Here is a 17,232-nt window from a genome sequence, read left to right as displayed (position 1 = left end):
TAGTCTATCAACTTATCAATTTTGATTAGTATGTAGCTGTGGCTCAGCTTATCAATGAAATCCTTTATCAAGTCAGTTTACAATTTACATATCAGACTATTATCTCTAGCATTAGTCATTAAATCAGACAAGCAAACATATTAAATGCAACTTGCTTAAGGTAAATAAATATGTAGTTAATCAATCGCTTTATCATCCGTAATTAAGTAATACCATTAGTAATACATAGATACATAGACATAGATAAACATTATTGACAAAGAAAATCTTCACTTAGATTTCCACAATCTTCTAGTTAATTCCATTATTTTAGTTGACCTTTTCTTCAAAGGGAGCTCGTCATTAATCAACTTCATAATCAATAAATAAATACATTTTTATATATAGACGTCTCTAGATATATCGAGGCAAACTTAATTTGTAATTGAGCGTGTGGCACGCATGTTGGGGGCCTTGTGTCGGTGACGCAAACATTTGCCACTGCATTGCCGCAAGTGCAAAGGCAACTTAACGTTCGACCACTGGAAGTGGCCTGGAAGTTGCCTGGAAGTGTCTGAAACGCACTTGGGTGACTCAACGGCCTGTCGCAGTCCATGTTTCAGACAGTCGAATTTTCTACATCGAACGCAGCAGTTGGGCTTAGTCCGAGGACTTCGTCGTCCCCCAGACAAACCAAATACATAATTTAATACAAATTATACTATACTTTTGAGTGCCTGTCTTAGGGCCTCCTGCTCTAGGGATTCAAACTGCGCTTAAGTTTGTTTCCGAGTGACGGCAACGATTTCGTAGTTTTTTAAATGCCACACAAACGCAAAAGACACAAAAACTGAAAGGATTCCGTCGCCCTCGTCAAAAGAAAATAAAATTAGATCCGTGGCGTAGTCGTATTGTGCCTTACCAAGGAGGATTCGTTGTGCCATGACTGTTTCCAATATGCACACCAAATTAATTATATTGATTTTATTTTTCTATAACGGTTCCTACAATTGGAGTAAAAACTTTTAAAGCGACTAAGCTAAAAACGTTCGACCCTCCCCCTTCCTCCACAGGCGGCGACCGTCTGCGTGGAGTGTGTGTGTGCGTGTGTGCGTGCGTGCTTGTGTGTGTGTTTACCAAGTTAGTGCCGTTATTGCCTGTGACTGTGTGCGCGTGTGAAATAAACGGTAAGCTTTTCTCATTACAATCACCTATTAATATACACAAGGCCCCAATATCCACGGGGGCCGTCTCACTTCATTGTTTTTCGCTGTTCATATTGATTTTATAATTTCGCCATGAAAAGCGCATTGGCCAACAGACACAACAACAATTTCCTCAACCCAACCCAAAGCATCCAAATGCCAGCAGGACTCGCGACAACAGCAACAACAACAACAACAACAAGCAGCACCAAAGTAGACAACAAAGAAATTCCCTTCCTCACTCTCTTGCTCTCATTCCCTATCTATTTCTCTCTCTTTCTGTCTTTTCCTTTGATATATGCAAGGCAAATGCGCAAAACATCTGTGCTGCCCAGCTTTGGCTACAGTGGCGTACCAAAATAGTGTATACAGCTCAATGGGTAAATTTAGACTGAAGCGCTGCAGTTTCTTTGTTCTTCACAATTTTTATGAACCATATGGCCCACAAGTAGAGAGGAAGGAAATGCCATAAGTAAATAGAGCTGCACAAGCACGGTAAACGACATCAGCTAGTTAAGTTTTTGTTTATTTATTTACAATTTTAAACCTATATAAATTAAATATTTAGCTAGCTCAATATAATTAAAGATTTCGAGTCATTAACACATGGGTGCATTTTTCTTTGCACATTTAAGTTAGATAAATTTATAGTAATTTTTGCCCATTACCCAAAAGGAACTGCATATTTGCATATATTCAGGACACCACTGTAACGAATCAGTGCACTCCCAACGTTCATCGTTCCATTTTCCTTGCCTTTGTTACACACACGAAGAACCATATGTATGTATATGTTCCATGAAATTCAACTGGAAATTCCAAAGAGTTCACGAGCCTGCGCACTGTTCCATCCCACCTTCAGTACGCAATGTTTTGATAGTAAAAACGAATGTGAAACGGAGGCGAGGATAAATGCAGCCAACGCACCAATACTAACAGCACGCGGTCGAAAATTGTTTACAAATAAGCGGAACGCCACGTGGCACATACAAATCGACGGCCATTGGAAGAATGTGGACAATGGATATGCTTCTGCATGTGTGTATGTGTGTATGTGTGTATGTTTGCATGTGGGTATATTGTGTGAATGTATGAATGTATTAGTGGATACTGTTCTGCCCTGGGAGTAGAATTTTGTACGCTCCTTACGCAAGCCCACGCACCGGCCGGCTACAATCTTTAATTTCGTTGGGCCTACGGGACGCCTTGATGACGTCGGTGCTGTGTCGACATTGAACTACTTACAACGGTTCTTGTCACATACATATGTATGTATGCATGTGGCCCATTGGGCTGAGCTTGGTGGCCAAGCTCATATTTTTGGTTGATGACGTCAGCAAAGTTTTATTTATGGCCCGAACAGCAGTTAATCCAATTTACAACCGAAGCTCGAAGACATTTCAATTTGTTTTCTCACTTTACGACTTTGGCTTCCGGATCATTCGGCGTATACGTGATGTGTTGATTTCTCGCCAATCGTAAATCGTTCGTTGGCTCTGCGCTTGAGATAGGAAACCTTAATGAGTTATTTAATTATAAATGAATATGCTTAGATTATGCAGACTTATGCTAAATATGCCCTCAATTGATTTGATTTCACGTTCACTTTGACAAATATGTATATCTAGTACAAATGTATTTTAGTTTCTCGAACATACTGATATATTTGTATGCATGTATGTATGTATGTATATAATGTAGAAATTGTTTGTGTGCAATTAAAAATTTGGGCATTCGGCATAAACATAAATACGATTGTTTGCAACAATTGTGGCAACAACAATTGCAAAATTGCATCGCCTCAAGGCCAAATGGCAAACTGTCTGAGAGCGCCTAGGGTTTTACAACTTTGCTAGACGAGAATTATATGTTTTTGCTACGACGCAAAAGCACCTCAACTATATGGCAGCTATATAGTAGTATAGTATATTTCTCTTATATAAGAGAAATACATATATTGCAGATGAACGAAAGATCGTAAACTCTGGGTCGGATGTTTAGGAGTGGAAATTGAGGATTGTTTTTATTTCGTTTTCATTTCAAGTCAAGTTCCCTTGGGCTGTATAAAGAATAATAGAGCCGATAAACTATGCTAATTCATTTATCAAACATATGATTTAACTGCTCTAACTACGCATTAAACACGTTTATTTATTTACATTTCGATAAGAGTCTCAACAATAATGATAACGTCAATTTGCAAACAATGTCTTGGTACCTTCAAAAGCTAGCTCTAATTCTCTCATGGAATTTTCCAACACTTAAATTGCGTATATGCACAGCACTTACCCCATTTATTTCTGCATTACATTCTCTTTTTTTTTTTCATTCCATCTCAATATAAAATTGAACTAAAGTAAATTTTCTGTTCTCAACTCTTTACAGTTACCGGATTCTCGTCTTTTCTCTAATTAACAAATCCCTTTTTTGTTTACACAACAAGAAAAAATATTGACACGATTGTACGTAGCAAAACAAACCTCGCGTTAATCGCTCGTGCTGTTTCCCCCCATTCTGTCTGTTGGCTTGAAGCCCTGTGGAATTTTTCAAGCTTTTTTTGCGTCACATATTAAGGTATTTATGTATATAAACACATACACATAGACGAGTGCGAGTGTGTGCGAATAGAGCGAAAAACAAGAGGAGACCAAAGCAAAGGCAAAAGCAACAGCAAAGGCAGCCAGCGAAACTGTGCCAGCCCCGTCGCTGTCCCCTCGCCGATATCAAACACAATAACAATAGCAATTGCGATCGTCTGTCGTCGTCACCCACCCCAAAAAAAGAGACAAAAACAAAAAAGCAACAACCTAGAGCTGTGTATATAAACACGCTCGTATCAGCGAACTGTGTGCATTCAGCATTCGACATCGAAACAATCGTCGCTAGAAGAGCTCAATTTTCAGTCGCATTTCGACACTCGTTGGAAACGGATCACAAACGGACCGAAGCATACGCAGGGCCATCTGTGCGAAAAAAGTAGACAACTGCAAGAGTGCATATACTACTTTTAACGGTATATGTAGACGCGTATTATAATCTACATAAATATATCTATCAAGCGGACAAAGTGTACAAGAAAATCCACTTCGATGTCGATTAATTCGCCAATATTGTTAAAAAACTCTGACCTGTATTAAACAGGCAAAAGCGATAAATACCAAAACAAAAAGAGGAAAACTTAACTAAGGTTAAATTCCTAAGCGAAAACAGCAGAAGAAAAATAAAGACGAAAAAAAAAAAACTTATTAAAGACATTAAATTCAATTTAGCAAATCAACCACAAGTTGTTTGCTTTTTAGTTCGCGTTACGGTTTTCTTTTAATTTCCTTGTGTTTTCCAACGAAACGAAAAGAGAAAAGTGCAAACAGTTTGAGAGCAACTGCGAACAGTAGACATCAAACTTGAACTTTGTGTTCAATCAAACGGAAAACAAAAACTCGTCTGAGCAGTGTAACACATTGAAAAGAACAACAACAACACAGCAACAACACTACACAACAAAACAACAAGTTTGTTTATTGGGCTTAGGCCATTGTATGGGTAAGTCTTTCACAATAAATTTTTTTATTGTACCTTTCTTTAGTTTGAGCAGGGCTTTTCCAAGCGACTTATTTCTCAGCTATGCAACAGTTTAGGAGTCACTGTCAGCGTTTGCCTAACAACAGGTGGCCGGAGCTAAAATATTTTTAGATCGCAACTTTATATTTTTAGACATGCCGTTTAGGTTTCTTTGCCTAACAACAGGTGGAGCTAAAATGAATTTAGATCCATATAGATTGCTTTGAGGTATTTTAGTACAACTTTCCATTTAGTACATATACCGCTGATTCATATTCACTCGTAAAGAGCGTTAATTTGTAAAATCACAGTTCATGTGACTCACATGTAGATTATTTTTTGAACAAACAAAGCAATTCGATGGCGCAGTAATATTACTAATTTTAATTGAAATAAATAACAGTATGCTGAAAACCTTGAAATGCATTAGTTAAATTGAAAACAAGGTAAAGTTCGTGGAAATTCACGTTTGCCACGCTCAAGTGGGCGGAGCAGTTGAGCACATGAATCAGACACGTGCTGGCTCCCCCGTCGCCCCCATCGCCCCATCGCCCCGTCGCCTCATTGCCCCTTGTTGTTGCTCCATGCTCGATTGGGCATCATCCGGTGCTTCATTGCCGAGTTTCCAACGGCTCTCTATTTGATTTTTATGAACCCAGCACATAATCAGCCAGACTTTATCAGCACTTGGGGCTAATTCTATATAACTACGCGTGACTTTCATTCATATATATGTATGTATATACATATATACAGTTGTCTCTGCCTATAAAGTAATGTGTACTCAAGTCAAATAACAAGTTAACGGAATGTCCCGTCATCTCTCCTGATTAACCTTGAGTTGTTTATTAGCCCCAGATGATTTTCATTTGCGTTGTATAAGCTTGATAGGCTGAATAACAAATAAAGCAGCTCGAATCATCATTTAGATTAGGTCCTTATACTAGACCTGTGCTACCTGAGCTAGGTCACGTGGAATTTGTCTTTTTATTTGGCAAATGCTCAAAATGTTGAGAAAGCAATTATAGAGGATATATAGTATATGTGTACATGTCTAAATAATGGGATAATTTCATTGCATACAAGTCTTATATAAGGCATAGACTACACCTATATTATATATAGTATAGAATTTATAGAAATGTACGAAAAAAGATAATAAATATATCTCCAAATTAGGATTTAAACACAAATCAATAAATCAAAATTAAATAAGTAGCTGTGCTTAGATAAACAATGTTTTGTTCCAAAGGTTTCTCTAAGATTTTAATGGAAAAGGTTGTAAGAAAGTAGTAAATCATTGAAATAAAATTAGTAAAAGATTTCATCCCAAAAGATCATAAATCTGAAATAAAAACATATTGTACGACTTATAAAATAAAATAGGCAGTAAATAAAGTAGTAAACAATGTATGCAAAAATATACCAAATAAGTATAGTAAAAGATTTTGAGGTTATTTTTTACTATTAAACAAACAGATAATGGAATTATATAATTGAATCGATAACTTATCGGTCAACACTGATACAGACTATTTGCCATTTAGAATCCGAAACACAAATTCAAGTAATATCTTGACTTTTCTTATTGAGGAAATGAGATATGAAATGGAATTGATAAGGAAATAACAAGAAAACGATAGTTATAGGTTATAATAGTGTTAGCTAGAAGTAGATAAGATAGCTATAAAAAAAAATCGTATTACCTGTAAAATATGAATGTAAAACTAATCAAACTTCATCTGCCCAACAGATCAGTCTAAACTAACAACGAAATTTGGAGACGAGCCGGACCTCCTGTTCAACCGAGCGCAGGGCCGGAATAGTCTGCTGAATAGTCTTGGAGCCAGCACTGCGATTGCCGCAGCCGCCCAAGCATCAATCAACATTCATCTAGAAGCAACATTCAATGACTGTGAAAGTGGCTACGTGCCCACCGTGGGCCGTTGGGGTGCCGAATGGCCGAGCTGACTCGCCGCTGCAGCCAGCCAGGATGGTGCGGCAGCGACGCCCAGCTATGCCGTCGATGTTGATGATGTCGACGACGATGACAGCTTTGGCAGCGTCGCTGCTGGAGGCGGAGGCGTTGGCTCCGCGGAGCAGCAGCTGGCGAATGCGATGCGTGGCATGGGATTGACTACGACAGTCCATGGTGTCACAAATGAGCAAGATGATAAGCCAAGCAGTTGCGCTTCCACACGATCCACGCCTCTGCGCACGCCCTCCACATCCAGCGAGGACGATGACGAAGAAGATGTTGAGGAGCAGCAGTGGCTGCCAACCGACCTGACATCGGTGGCAGACGCATCGGAGCGCTACTCCGACATCATCCGGGTGCTGTCCAGACAGAAGTCACCCACTGTCCAGCAGCAGCAGCAGCAGCAGCACCCAGGCGCCAACTGGGCCATGGCCGATGGCTATGATCTGTCGGCCTACAATCAGATCAACGGAGTCTGGCCACTGGGTCATCCCCTGCCGCTGCCCGACTGGGGCAGCGCCGATGAGCCGGCCAAGGAGACCTTAGTATTCGAGAATGTCTGGCAGTACGAGGAGCTGAATGGCATTGTGGAGACGGCGCTGCAGCGCATGCTGGAGGAGACGCACTACAATACGGTGAATCTCTTCGTGGATTTCTATCGCAGCTTCAAGCGTACGCGGCGCTCCGATCTGCGCAGCTTCTTCCAGTTCTATGATGTGCCCATCAATCGGCGCCATCACATGTGCGTCTCGCTGGCCTTTGAGATCATTGCGCGGCTGGTGCAGATGTTCCCCCAGCTGGGCCATTACCTCTATGTGGTGTCCTGCGAGGAGCAGGTGGCCGACTGCAATGATTATGTGCAAATGGATGAGGAGTACGGCATGAACTCGGCGGATGCGGGTGTCGAGAAGGAGCACGTCATGGTTGCCATGCGTTTTGCCATTGGCGAGCGTCGCGGCGTCATGATACTGGATCCGGGCTACCATGTGGGACGCGCCGTGACCATTATGTGCGATCAGAGCTATCCACACACAGGTGAGCCCCACAATACCCACAATCTCTATAAAGAAGATGTACTAAATTCTCTTCTACTCTCTCTGTTTCTCTCTCTCCAGGCTGGTTCAATCAATCCAAGGAGCCGCATTTGCAGCGCGACTATTGCTATAGCTTCAGCCAGCACAGCGAGAAGTTTGTGGAGTGGAAGGAGCGCGAGATACGCGGCGATGAGGCCAGCTTCAAGACATCCTTGATATACATTGCACAGGAATATAATACCGCGGTGGATGTCACAGTGCGCCGTAATTTGGTTTACAATTTCCGCTCGCTGCTATCGCGCGACGCCAAGGGGCGCGTCTATGCGGGACTCTACTTCCCGCTGGTGGCCAATGTGCAGGAAGCGCATCTGACGCTCTTCTACGATGGACCCAATGAGCAGCGCGTCAAGGCCAAGCTTATGTTTAGCGCCTTTAAGGTGGCCAAGGGCAAGGTGAGTTGAGCTATATAAACGAAAGTAAGCCGACCATTAATCCGTTTTCTATATATCTTTAGCAACTGCCGGACTATGTGTCGCAGCATCTGATGAAGTTGGCGCCGCAGTTGAATATGTCGCTGCATGAGCTGACGGAGCTATGTAAATCCCTGTACGAAGTGGTGTCCGATCAAAATTTTATCACTCAAGTTTTGGCCATTAACGATGATATTGGCAACATGTCCATGGAGAATTGACAGTCAAAGCAGCCTAAGGATGTTGCTGCATCGCCTGTGCATCAGGATGGGGCGGCAGCTGCAACTTAGACTTGAATTTCGACCACAATTTGAAATCACTATTTCTTTTCCCATTTTTTCAAAAACAAATGTTTTATTTCTAGATTTTAGGCGCACTAAACAAAACTATATTTCAAGATTTATTAATATATACCTACGCATAAAGAATATATACAATTATTATAAACACACTCACACTCTCACATACATACCACGAAACAATCCTTAATTACAAATTATTGTAAGTACGTATATACACACATATATATTTAGAATTTCTTGTTTTTGTGCTTAGCTTCTTTTTCGATTTTCAATTTGTTCTACTTACATAAAATATATACAAATTTAAACTATACAACAATAACATTAGTTGACATAACACTTTTGTTAAATGCACTGTAATTCTTTTGTTTATTAAATAAATGCAAAAACAGCTAGATAAAATAAGTTTTTTACTTAAGTACTCAAAATGTGCAATAGACATTTGTAACGTCAATTACAAATGCAACTTTTAGTATTTAAATTGAATGGAAACGCCAACATTTTGGAGCTAGTGGCAAGCGGTCACACTGAAAGCCGGCACTTGAACAGCTGTTCAGGCAAAGTTTTTTTTTGGTGGCAATTTAAGATATTTAGTCAAGTTAATGGCTCATTAAAAGTTTTATGTAATATAATTATCGAATTATTTACTGTTACTATCTAAAGCACGTTAGCAGCTGACAATTGTGAATTGACATTTTGTTATAATGGGTGAGCTTAATTTGTTGGGCAGCTAATTTGCCGGCGTCAACACCTGTTGTTCGGCGTCGTCGGATAGCAGCAACAAAAACACAATTGGAAATTAAATTCAGGTTCTAAACTGACAACGAGCGCGCGAAACTTATAACGTTTTAGTTGTCGTTTGAATTTCCAGCGGTGCGGTTGTGTTTTGTTATATTGAGAACCGGTTTGGACCTACTAAATTGAATTGGAAACGTGACGTGCTGCGTCATAGGCATATATAATTTGAAACTGTTTACCCTTTTAAGTGAATAAAGTTGATTTTTTGTCGTCAAATATTAGCATAGGCCGAGAGTTCGGGACACGAGTGAGTGCATAGAAATCGCATTAGTCTACATACACACATACAAATATATAAGTGCAATAAGTGCAGGTACAAATACATATGCATAAGTCACTGCAAGGTTTTGTGCACTTGTGCGCAACAATAAAAGAAATAGAAAGTTAACAAATGCAAGCAGATAGTTTTTTGTTTCTTTTTGTTGACGGAAGTCGATGACGGTCTGTGCCCAGTGTTGACAGCGCAAAAAGTCACACACACATGCAGGCAGCTATGCATACACCTGCACACACACACACTTCATGAAACTGTTTTTGTGGGCTATGTGTGTTTGGTAGCTCTCTTCGCACCTCTGTAGCTACCCATCAGAGTAACGTTTTTTTCTATTATTTTTTTTTTTTTCATATGTTTGCTTTTCTACTATGAGTCTATGTTTTTTTCGTCTTTTTCATTCGAAGCTATTGGCCCATTCTTTGGCTCTTCAACTTTCATTCCTTTGCTTTTGACTCTCTTTCTTTAATTTGCATTTTATGTGCCGCTGTCGCTGTCGTTGTTGTTTTTTAGAAAACCAACTGCTAACTGGGCCATAATTTCATGGCTCTAGCTGATATTCATAATAAAATGATTATTTTAAATAGCCGCGAAGCTCTCTGCAGTCAACCTTAAGCAATTAAATTCAACACTAATTGGCAACGATGTGAGCAAAACAAAAAAAAAACAAAAAACAAAAAAAAAACACAAACCGAATCCAAAGTGCAGTACTTAACTAAATAAATAAATCTATAATATATATAGTACACTTAAAATGGCTGTAAATGGGCACAGGCGGATCGAGAAGCAAAAATAGTGGGAAAAAAAAAATAATATTTGTTGCTGACTCAAGTTGCGGACAACGAGCACAGCTGCAAGCAAATAATTGCTGCTCATAGACATTTTTCTATATATGTATGCATATCTAGAAATATACATATTTATGATATCTATGTGAATATTTATAGAGTGAATTGGGCTTATCAGAGCCAACATGTCGATCTTTGCCCCCCGCCCGCTTACGTATACTATTTGACTCAGCAACATTGATTCCTTATCTTCCACAGACAGAACACACATAATTGATTTGTGCAACATGTTGCTCTGGCTGCTTATCATTTTGACGCTGCTGTGCGGCTTTATTTTCACGAAGACAACCAAAGGCATACCCAAGTCCTGGTTCGAATGGAAGACTGAGTTCCGCTATCAATATCTGGGCATTGTTGGACTCATACATGATGCACAATACGCCTCCAGGGATCGTGTGGGTATGTACATCTACAATTATCTAAATCTGCTCCTACAGTTACTATCAATTAACAACATTTTTATCTGATTATTGTTTTCGCTTGCAGCACTTTATAAACAACCGGATCGCATTGCTGTCATTACGGGTGGCAATCGCGGCATTGGCCTGCGCATTGTAGAGAAATTACTAGCTTGCGACATGACTGTTATAATGGGTGAGTGAATGGGCATCTTAGTACTTGACCAATTGAACTTTGTTTGGTAGCGCTGCCTGGAAACGGCTATGTAAATTAGCTCCGATAATTTGTTATTCAGCCAACACAACACACGACAAGAAATAGTAGAAATAAAAGTTGGGCCAAAACGTGCATTGCCTGAGTTATTTGATCGAAAAAATTTCACACATTATTTGATATTTCTACACCCACACAGTTTGAATCCACACTAGCAACATGCTGTCTTTCGAAAATGTTGCAGCACAAATGTTGCATGCTTTGGGCACACAGAAATGTAATTACCTTTTCGGGTTCTATAAAGAAAACAGAACTTAAAGCCTGTAGGGACTTAGCATATACAAATCAAAAATTTTTAATAATTATGATTAGAAATAGCATTGTGAGAAACACATACCCACAAATATATTCCACTACTGCACTGTCAAATACACTCATCTGAAGTCTACGTTGCCAGACAACAAATTTGAATTCGAAAATTCTTTACATATCGTATTTATACGAAAGCAATAACAAAATTAAAAATACCCGAACCTGTCGCGTGAATTGCATTAATAATGAAATCAGACACACAAACTCAGCAACATGCTTGAAGTCCACATTTAACAGCATGTTGCAACAGCCCGAAAAGCAACATGTTGCTAGGAACACGAATTCCCAAACATTTGCAGGGGAAATAATTGCATATCTTTGGGCATACTGAAAAAATACTTTATATGCATTCGATATGCTGAAACTATTTGGGATATTTTTTTAATGTGGTATTTGTTTTTTTAACTCAATAGGAAATTAATTAAAAGCAGAGAAGTTCATGTAGGAGGGTCTGAAATTAAGTAATATGCATTTAATTAACCATTATTAATATTTATTGTTTTTCTTGCAGGCGTTCGGGATCCGCGCAGTGCCGAAGACGCTGTTGGCGGCATTGTCGATCTGAGCCAGACGAAAGGCAAACTGATTTGCGAACAGCTCGATGTAGGAGATATGAAGTCGGTGCGTGCCTTTGCGCAGAAGATCTCGCAGACATATGCCAAAGTTGATTTGCTGATAAACAATGCGGGCATTATGTTCGCGCCATTCAAGCTGACGGCCGATGGCTACGAATCGCACTTTGCCATCAATTACCTGGGCCACTTCATGCTCACCCACCTGCTGCTGCCGAAGCTGCGTGCGGCCGGCAAGCCGGGCAGAAATGCGCGCATTGTGAACGTTAGCTCCTGTGTGAATCTGATTGGCCGCATCAACTACAAGGACCTCAATGGACTGTAAGTGGATGATGAAGGATTGCTTTGCCGGCTCAGACTCAATTTGTTTCTCTCGTTTCATTAGCAAAAACTATTATCCCGGCACTGCGTACAGCCAGTCGAAGCTGGCACAGATTCTGTTCACACGCCACCTGCAGACGTTGCTGGATGCGGAGAAGGCCAACGTGCAGGTGAATGTGGTGCATCCGGGCATTGTGGACACGGATCTGTTTGAGCACTCGGCCACGACGGCGGTGCCGTTCTTCAAGAAGCTCTTCTTCAAGACGCCTGAACGTGGCTCACGCACCGTTGTCTTCGCTGCCATAGATCCGTCCATCGAGGGCCAGGGAGGCACCTATCTGAGCAACGGCGGCAAGGGGCCCTTCCATGCGGACGCCAAGCAGCCGGCCAAGTGCGAAAAATTCTTTGAGCACTCCTGCGCACTGCTGAAGATCAAGCAGTACGGCAACGGCGAATATCCACTCTAATAGGCTCAATTATTTATGTATGACATTCACTAACATTCCCCAACTGGTGCAACGTAATTTTCTGTTAAGTAATTTCATGTTTAATATCATCTAAAATTTAAAAAAATAAAAAAAAGAATAACTCAATTTGAATAACTAAAAAAATGTATTTGTTTTGTTTTGCAAGCATGCTGCATGCCTTCACCTAAAGCCGGATAATGTCGGATAAGTGTGGATAACAAGTTATAACTCCAAATGTATTTTAATTCAATTACGAATAGTTTCAAAATAAATATGTTACGCTACTCAGAATAGTCTATCTGTCTAAGTGGATGAAGATGCTAAAGCCAACAGCATAACATATCTCTGTGGATTTTTATTTTAATTAACTTGTCTGCGTTGATTGCCATCAGCAGCAGCGGGCGCAGGAGGAGGGGGAGAAGCTGCGACAGCAGCAGACCAAAAAGTGCAATTAAAAAAAAAAAAGAAGTGCAGCAATAGCAGCAACAAATCCACTTCGATATTTCTTGGCGGCAGCTTAAAAGACGTCGTTACTGCAACAGCAACAGCAACAACAGCAACTGCAACAGCAACATCATCAACAACTATTATATGTCAAATTTACAAACAATTTAATTTGTGCTCCTCCTCAAACAATGAGCGATTAACATTCAACATTTATGCGGAATTTTAATCGACTTGCGTGCAGAGTGGAGAGTGGAGACTGCAGAGAGTGGAGAGTGGAGAGCGAAGAGACGTGCATCCAGCTAGGTGGCCAGATATGGGATGATCAATCCAGCGCAACAGCAACGACAATTCCAGTCATACGAGAGAGACAAATGTAACTGCTGTGGAGCGAATAATGAATACCCTATAATAATGTAATATAATATGGCATAACATAATATAGAATTAATTGAAATGATGCTCTATAACATGCTATTTAAATAAACAATTGAATGAGAATATTCATTGTAATGATACTCATCCAAATACCCTATACCTACTTAGACAGCTCCTTCTCTTTGACATTATGATAATACCCTAGGCGAGGGTGTAAAACTTCAGTTGGCTTGTCACTTGAGTTGCTTTTGAACTTCACGGCGCTGTCTTCACCTATCGAAGTCTCTTCTATTCCAACAGAGCTGAGAAACAAAAACATATCAATGTCGAATGTCGAATCTTGAATCTTGAATGCTGAATGCTGAAATGTGTAAAGCTGCCGTCGAATTCCATTTGTTTTTTTTTTTTTCGTTTTTATCATTATCGTGGGCGCAGTCATCAATCAAGAGAGGCTCCCAGGCCCCAATGAAGTCATCTGCGCCAATGTGGGATCTCGTTGCGTGCGTGTTTAGCGGACATTAAGAGTGTTGATTGGATTGGATAATGGCTGCTTGCATTGGATCTGTCTGTATTAAAAAGAAGTAAAAAAGATAACAAGATATCATCGGCAAAGGTAGAGCACATCTCATTGTGGGAAGCTGGTTTACTATGCCCATTAAATCAACAGCCAAATACAATTCCATGTGAGGAAAAAAGACAACTAATTGTGCATTAGGCGGGGAGTGAACGACTAGGAGATACCTATTACATTTTTTATATGAATGAAATGGATTAAGCTAACCAATAAATGGCATAGCTCCATAACTTAAGGTGTATCTATCAAAATTTTCAAGTCTCTAGCTTATATAGTTCCTGAGTTACTAAAGAACCAAAAGAAGTCATTTAATTTGCCTTATCATGAATATATGTATATATACATATATACCATTGCATTAAAAAGCACTATACCCCATCTGGCCTTGCTTAGGGTATATGATATAGATTAAATTACAAACATACTCAGTATATGAATCATGAGCAACAGGAAGAAGAAGACACCTTGAATTCCATTAAACGACTTTTGGGGTTTTTATTATAGATTAGCACCTTGGCCAGCTAATGTGCTGCTTAAAGTATTTTACAAATGTGCAGCGCATTAATTTATTAGTATTATAATGTTAATTAATATTGAGGCAAGTAAGCTACTAACTTTTGATTGAAGCCTATAAATGAGTCTAATTAAAGATAATAATCAAACTCAACACAGATTTGAGATATATATAATTATACATTTTAATTGTCTTCTTGCCTTTTCGTGTATATCAAATAATTTTTGTACATTTTGGAGAGGGGGGAAGGTGAAGCAGTCGATAGAGAACTGAATTAAGAGAGTAACACAGAGAAAGATATGATAGAGCCGAGAGGAACTTGAGAAAGCAATGTAATCAAGTGGAATAAATATTATTAAATTATTATTTAATGTTAATCAAAAAATACATAATCTTTCGATTATTTTATTTAATACAGACAATATTGATAGTCTTCTAACGAAGTGCTTTATAGAGCTACTAGGGAGTTTAATATAAATATAAACATTATTATATCATAAACATATCAATCAACATTGCTCAATATAGAATTATAAACAATCATCACTTCTAAATACGCAAAGACATTCTTTGATATCAACTCCATCTACAGAGTTTCTCAGGCCTCTGGTCAGAAAATGCTGTGATGCATAGATCCGTTTGGGTTAATTGTTTATTCATGTGGCAATAGCGCGATAAAGCACTCGCTTCATTCCTGGTCGTCGGCGTGCCATTAATTCTCCAGAGTTTCTACATAGCTCTGCATTGCCCATCTGCTTGACCATCTCTGTGGGGGCTGACCCCCTGTTCAGCTGCCTTTCGCCCCGCCTCTGCCCCCCCCCCCCCCCCCTTTCCCCTTATCGTTGAGTTAATGTGCTTTTTATTTAAATTTTCGTTCGCTTGAATTACAATTTGGTTGCATTTATCTGGCGGCGAATTCTTTGCAACAATTTGCTGCTCCAATTAAAGCCTTCAGCAGCTGCCGCAGTCGCTGCAGCTCCAACCAAAACATCTTCTTCTAGCCAAGCGCGTCCGTCCACATTAATCATGTGCTGAGATTTATGGCGACGCTGCGCCCACGCCGCAGCCGCAGCCGCAGCCGCACACGCAGCACGTGTTCATTCCATTCCATTTCGTTCCATTTGCATTTGTGCATGTGCATGTGGGCGAATCGGCCTACCCTAATCTTCTATCACTGCGCAACGCCCACCCGTCTTGCATGCTCATTGTGGCAAGTTGCAAGTGGCAAGTGGCAGGTTGCAAGCTTGTTAACAGTTAGCTCTGTTAGAAGCGTGTAGAAATTAAATTTATTGAGCAAGCTGCCAGGTTGCACACCTGTAATTGAGTAGAAATTGCGCTGATGGTGGGTGGGGTCCTAAGGGGCGGGTGCTGAGTTGCCAGCGCTGCCAATTGCTAAATTGTAAAGACATATGAAATTATTGATTGAATAACTCGATTTAATTTTTAGAGTATTTATTTATATAATTTGATATATTCACATTTATTTTTTGTTAAATAATTTTCTGTTAATTAATATTTTTGTTTTCATATTTGTTAAAATAAATTTGTAAATATCTTAGATTTTTGCATTTTTATCTTTTTATTAGTTGTTAATTTCTTTGTTTTGTGAATGTATTTTTAACATTTTTTTTTGTTAAATTATTTTTATTAAAATCAAGTGTTTATAATTTTTTTTTTTTTTTGTATTTATCATATTGTTTTATATACTTCATATCTATATATACTTTTTGTTAATATAGAGACATATATTTAAATTATTTTCAAAATGATACACTTAGAGCTTTGTTTATATTTATATAAGTACATAAATATATTTTATTGATTTTTTATATTTAAAATATTTTTACTATATTTTAGTATATATTTTTGTTAAACATTTTTTTTAACTTATTAAAAATGCTATTATTTTCAAAGTGATATGCGTAGAACAATTTATACCCTGAACCCATTGAAAATGGGAAATCAGGGTATAATGGTTTTGTTAAAATGTATGAACAGGCAGAAGGAGGCGTGGCAGAACCATCCGTCTTCAAAAATAGTCACGGAGTTATAAGGTTTCGGACGAATGCACAAGACACCGAAAAATACCAACAAAATACCGCAAAAAATACTACAAGTAAAGCCTCTGACTTTGGTAGTTCATATCTTGTGGGCTTTTCATTCGATTTTCGTGTGGAATACCTTGTTAGACGCGTATTTATGCATAGTATCAGTTTGCATTCAAAAATAGTCATGGAGTTATAAGATTTCGGACGAATGTACAAGACACCGAAATATACCCAAAAATACCAAAATAATACTAAAAGTCAAGCCTATTACTTTGGTAGTTCATATCTTGCGGACTTTTCACCCGATTTTCGAGTGGAATGCCTTTTTAGACGCGTATTTATCCGTAGTATCAGGTTGCATTCAAAAAAAGTCATGGAGTTATAGGATTCGGAAGAATGCACAAGACACCGAAATATACCCAAAAATACCGAAAAAATACTAAAAGTCAAGTCTCTAACTTTCGTAGTTCATATCTTGTGGACTTTT

At 39.1% G+C, this 17,232-nt stretch overlaps 2 protein-coding genes and 2 long non-coding RNA genes across 7 annotated transcripts; 3 read left to right on the top strand and 1 right to left on the bottom strand.

The window, feature by feature from the left end:
- Positions 1–599: 599 nt before the first annotated feature.
- LOC115564608 (uncharacterized) lies at positions 600–8,689 on the top strand. Its single transcript, XM_030389146.2, has 5 exons — positions 600–1,166; positions 3,570–4,724; positions 6,496–7,755; positions 7,836–8,206; positions 8,269–8,689. Exons 3-5 carry the CDS (start codon positions 6,861–6,863, stop codon positions 8,443–8,445), a joined length of 1,443 nt encoding a protein of 480 aa, XP_030245006.1. The 5' UTR covers positions 600–1,166; positions 3,570–4,724; positions 6,496–6,860; the 3' UTR covers positions 8,446–8,689.
- LOC149091092 (uncharacterized) lies at positions 611–3,098 on the bottom strand. The gene is made up of 2 exons (XR_016196904.1): positions 2,749–3,098; positions 611–2,680 (listed from the first exon to the last, which is right to left on the bottom strand). It is a non-coding gene; the product is annotated as an uncharacterized LOC149091092 (long non-coding RNA).
- A 354-nt stretch (positions 8,690–9,043) lies between the features above and the next one.
- On the top strand, positions 9,044–13,078 carry LOC115564609 (polyprenol dehydrogenase). 4 transcript variants are annotated; one of them, XM_089260721.1, is made up of 5 exons: positions 9,044–9,149; positions 10,642–10,842; positions 10,930–11,037; positions 11,939–12,320; positions 12,385–13,078. In XM_089260721.1, exons 2-5 carry the CDS (start codon positions 10,671–10,673, stop codon positions 12,785–12,787), a joined length of 1,065 nt encoding a protein of 354 aa, XP_089116847.1. In that variant the 5' UTR covers positions 9,044–9,149; positions 10,642–10,670; the 3' UTR covers positions 12,788–13,078. The 4 variants fall into 4 exon arrangements, with proteins under 4 accessions (XP_089116847.1, XP_030245009.1, XP_089116849.1 ...); XM_030389149.2 differs by having other exon boundaries at positions 9,071–9,234; XM_089260723.1 differs by lacking the exon at positions 9,044–9,149 and adding an exon at positions 9,340–9,430.
- LOC149091091 (uncharacterized) lies at positions 9,921–10,493 on the top strand. The gene is made up of 2 exons (XR_016196903.1): positions 9,921–10,241; positions 10,340–10,493. It is a non-coding gene; the product is annotated as an uncharacterized LOC149091091 (long non-coding RNA).
- Positions 13,079–17,232: the final 4,154 nt, after the last annotated feature.

The sequence above is a fragment of the Drosophila navojoa genome, chromosome 5 (genome assembly GCF_054131105.1).
Source record: "Drosophila navojoa isolate 15081-1374.11 chromosome 5, UAZ_NAV_1.0, whole genome shotgun sequence".
Classification (NCBI taxonomy): Eukaryota; Metazoa; Arthropoda; class Insecta; order Diptera; family Drosophilidae; genus Drosophila; species Drosophila navojoa.
The sequence above is the reverse complement of the archived record's forward strand: the minus strand, read 5'-3'. Positions and strand labels throughout refer to the sequence as shown.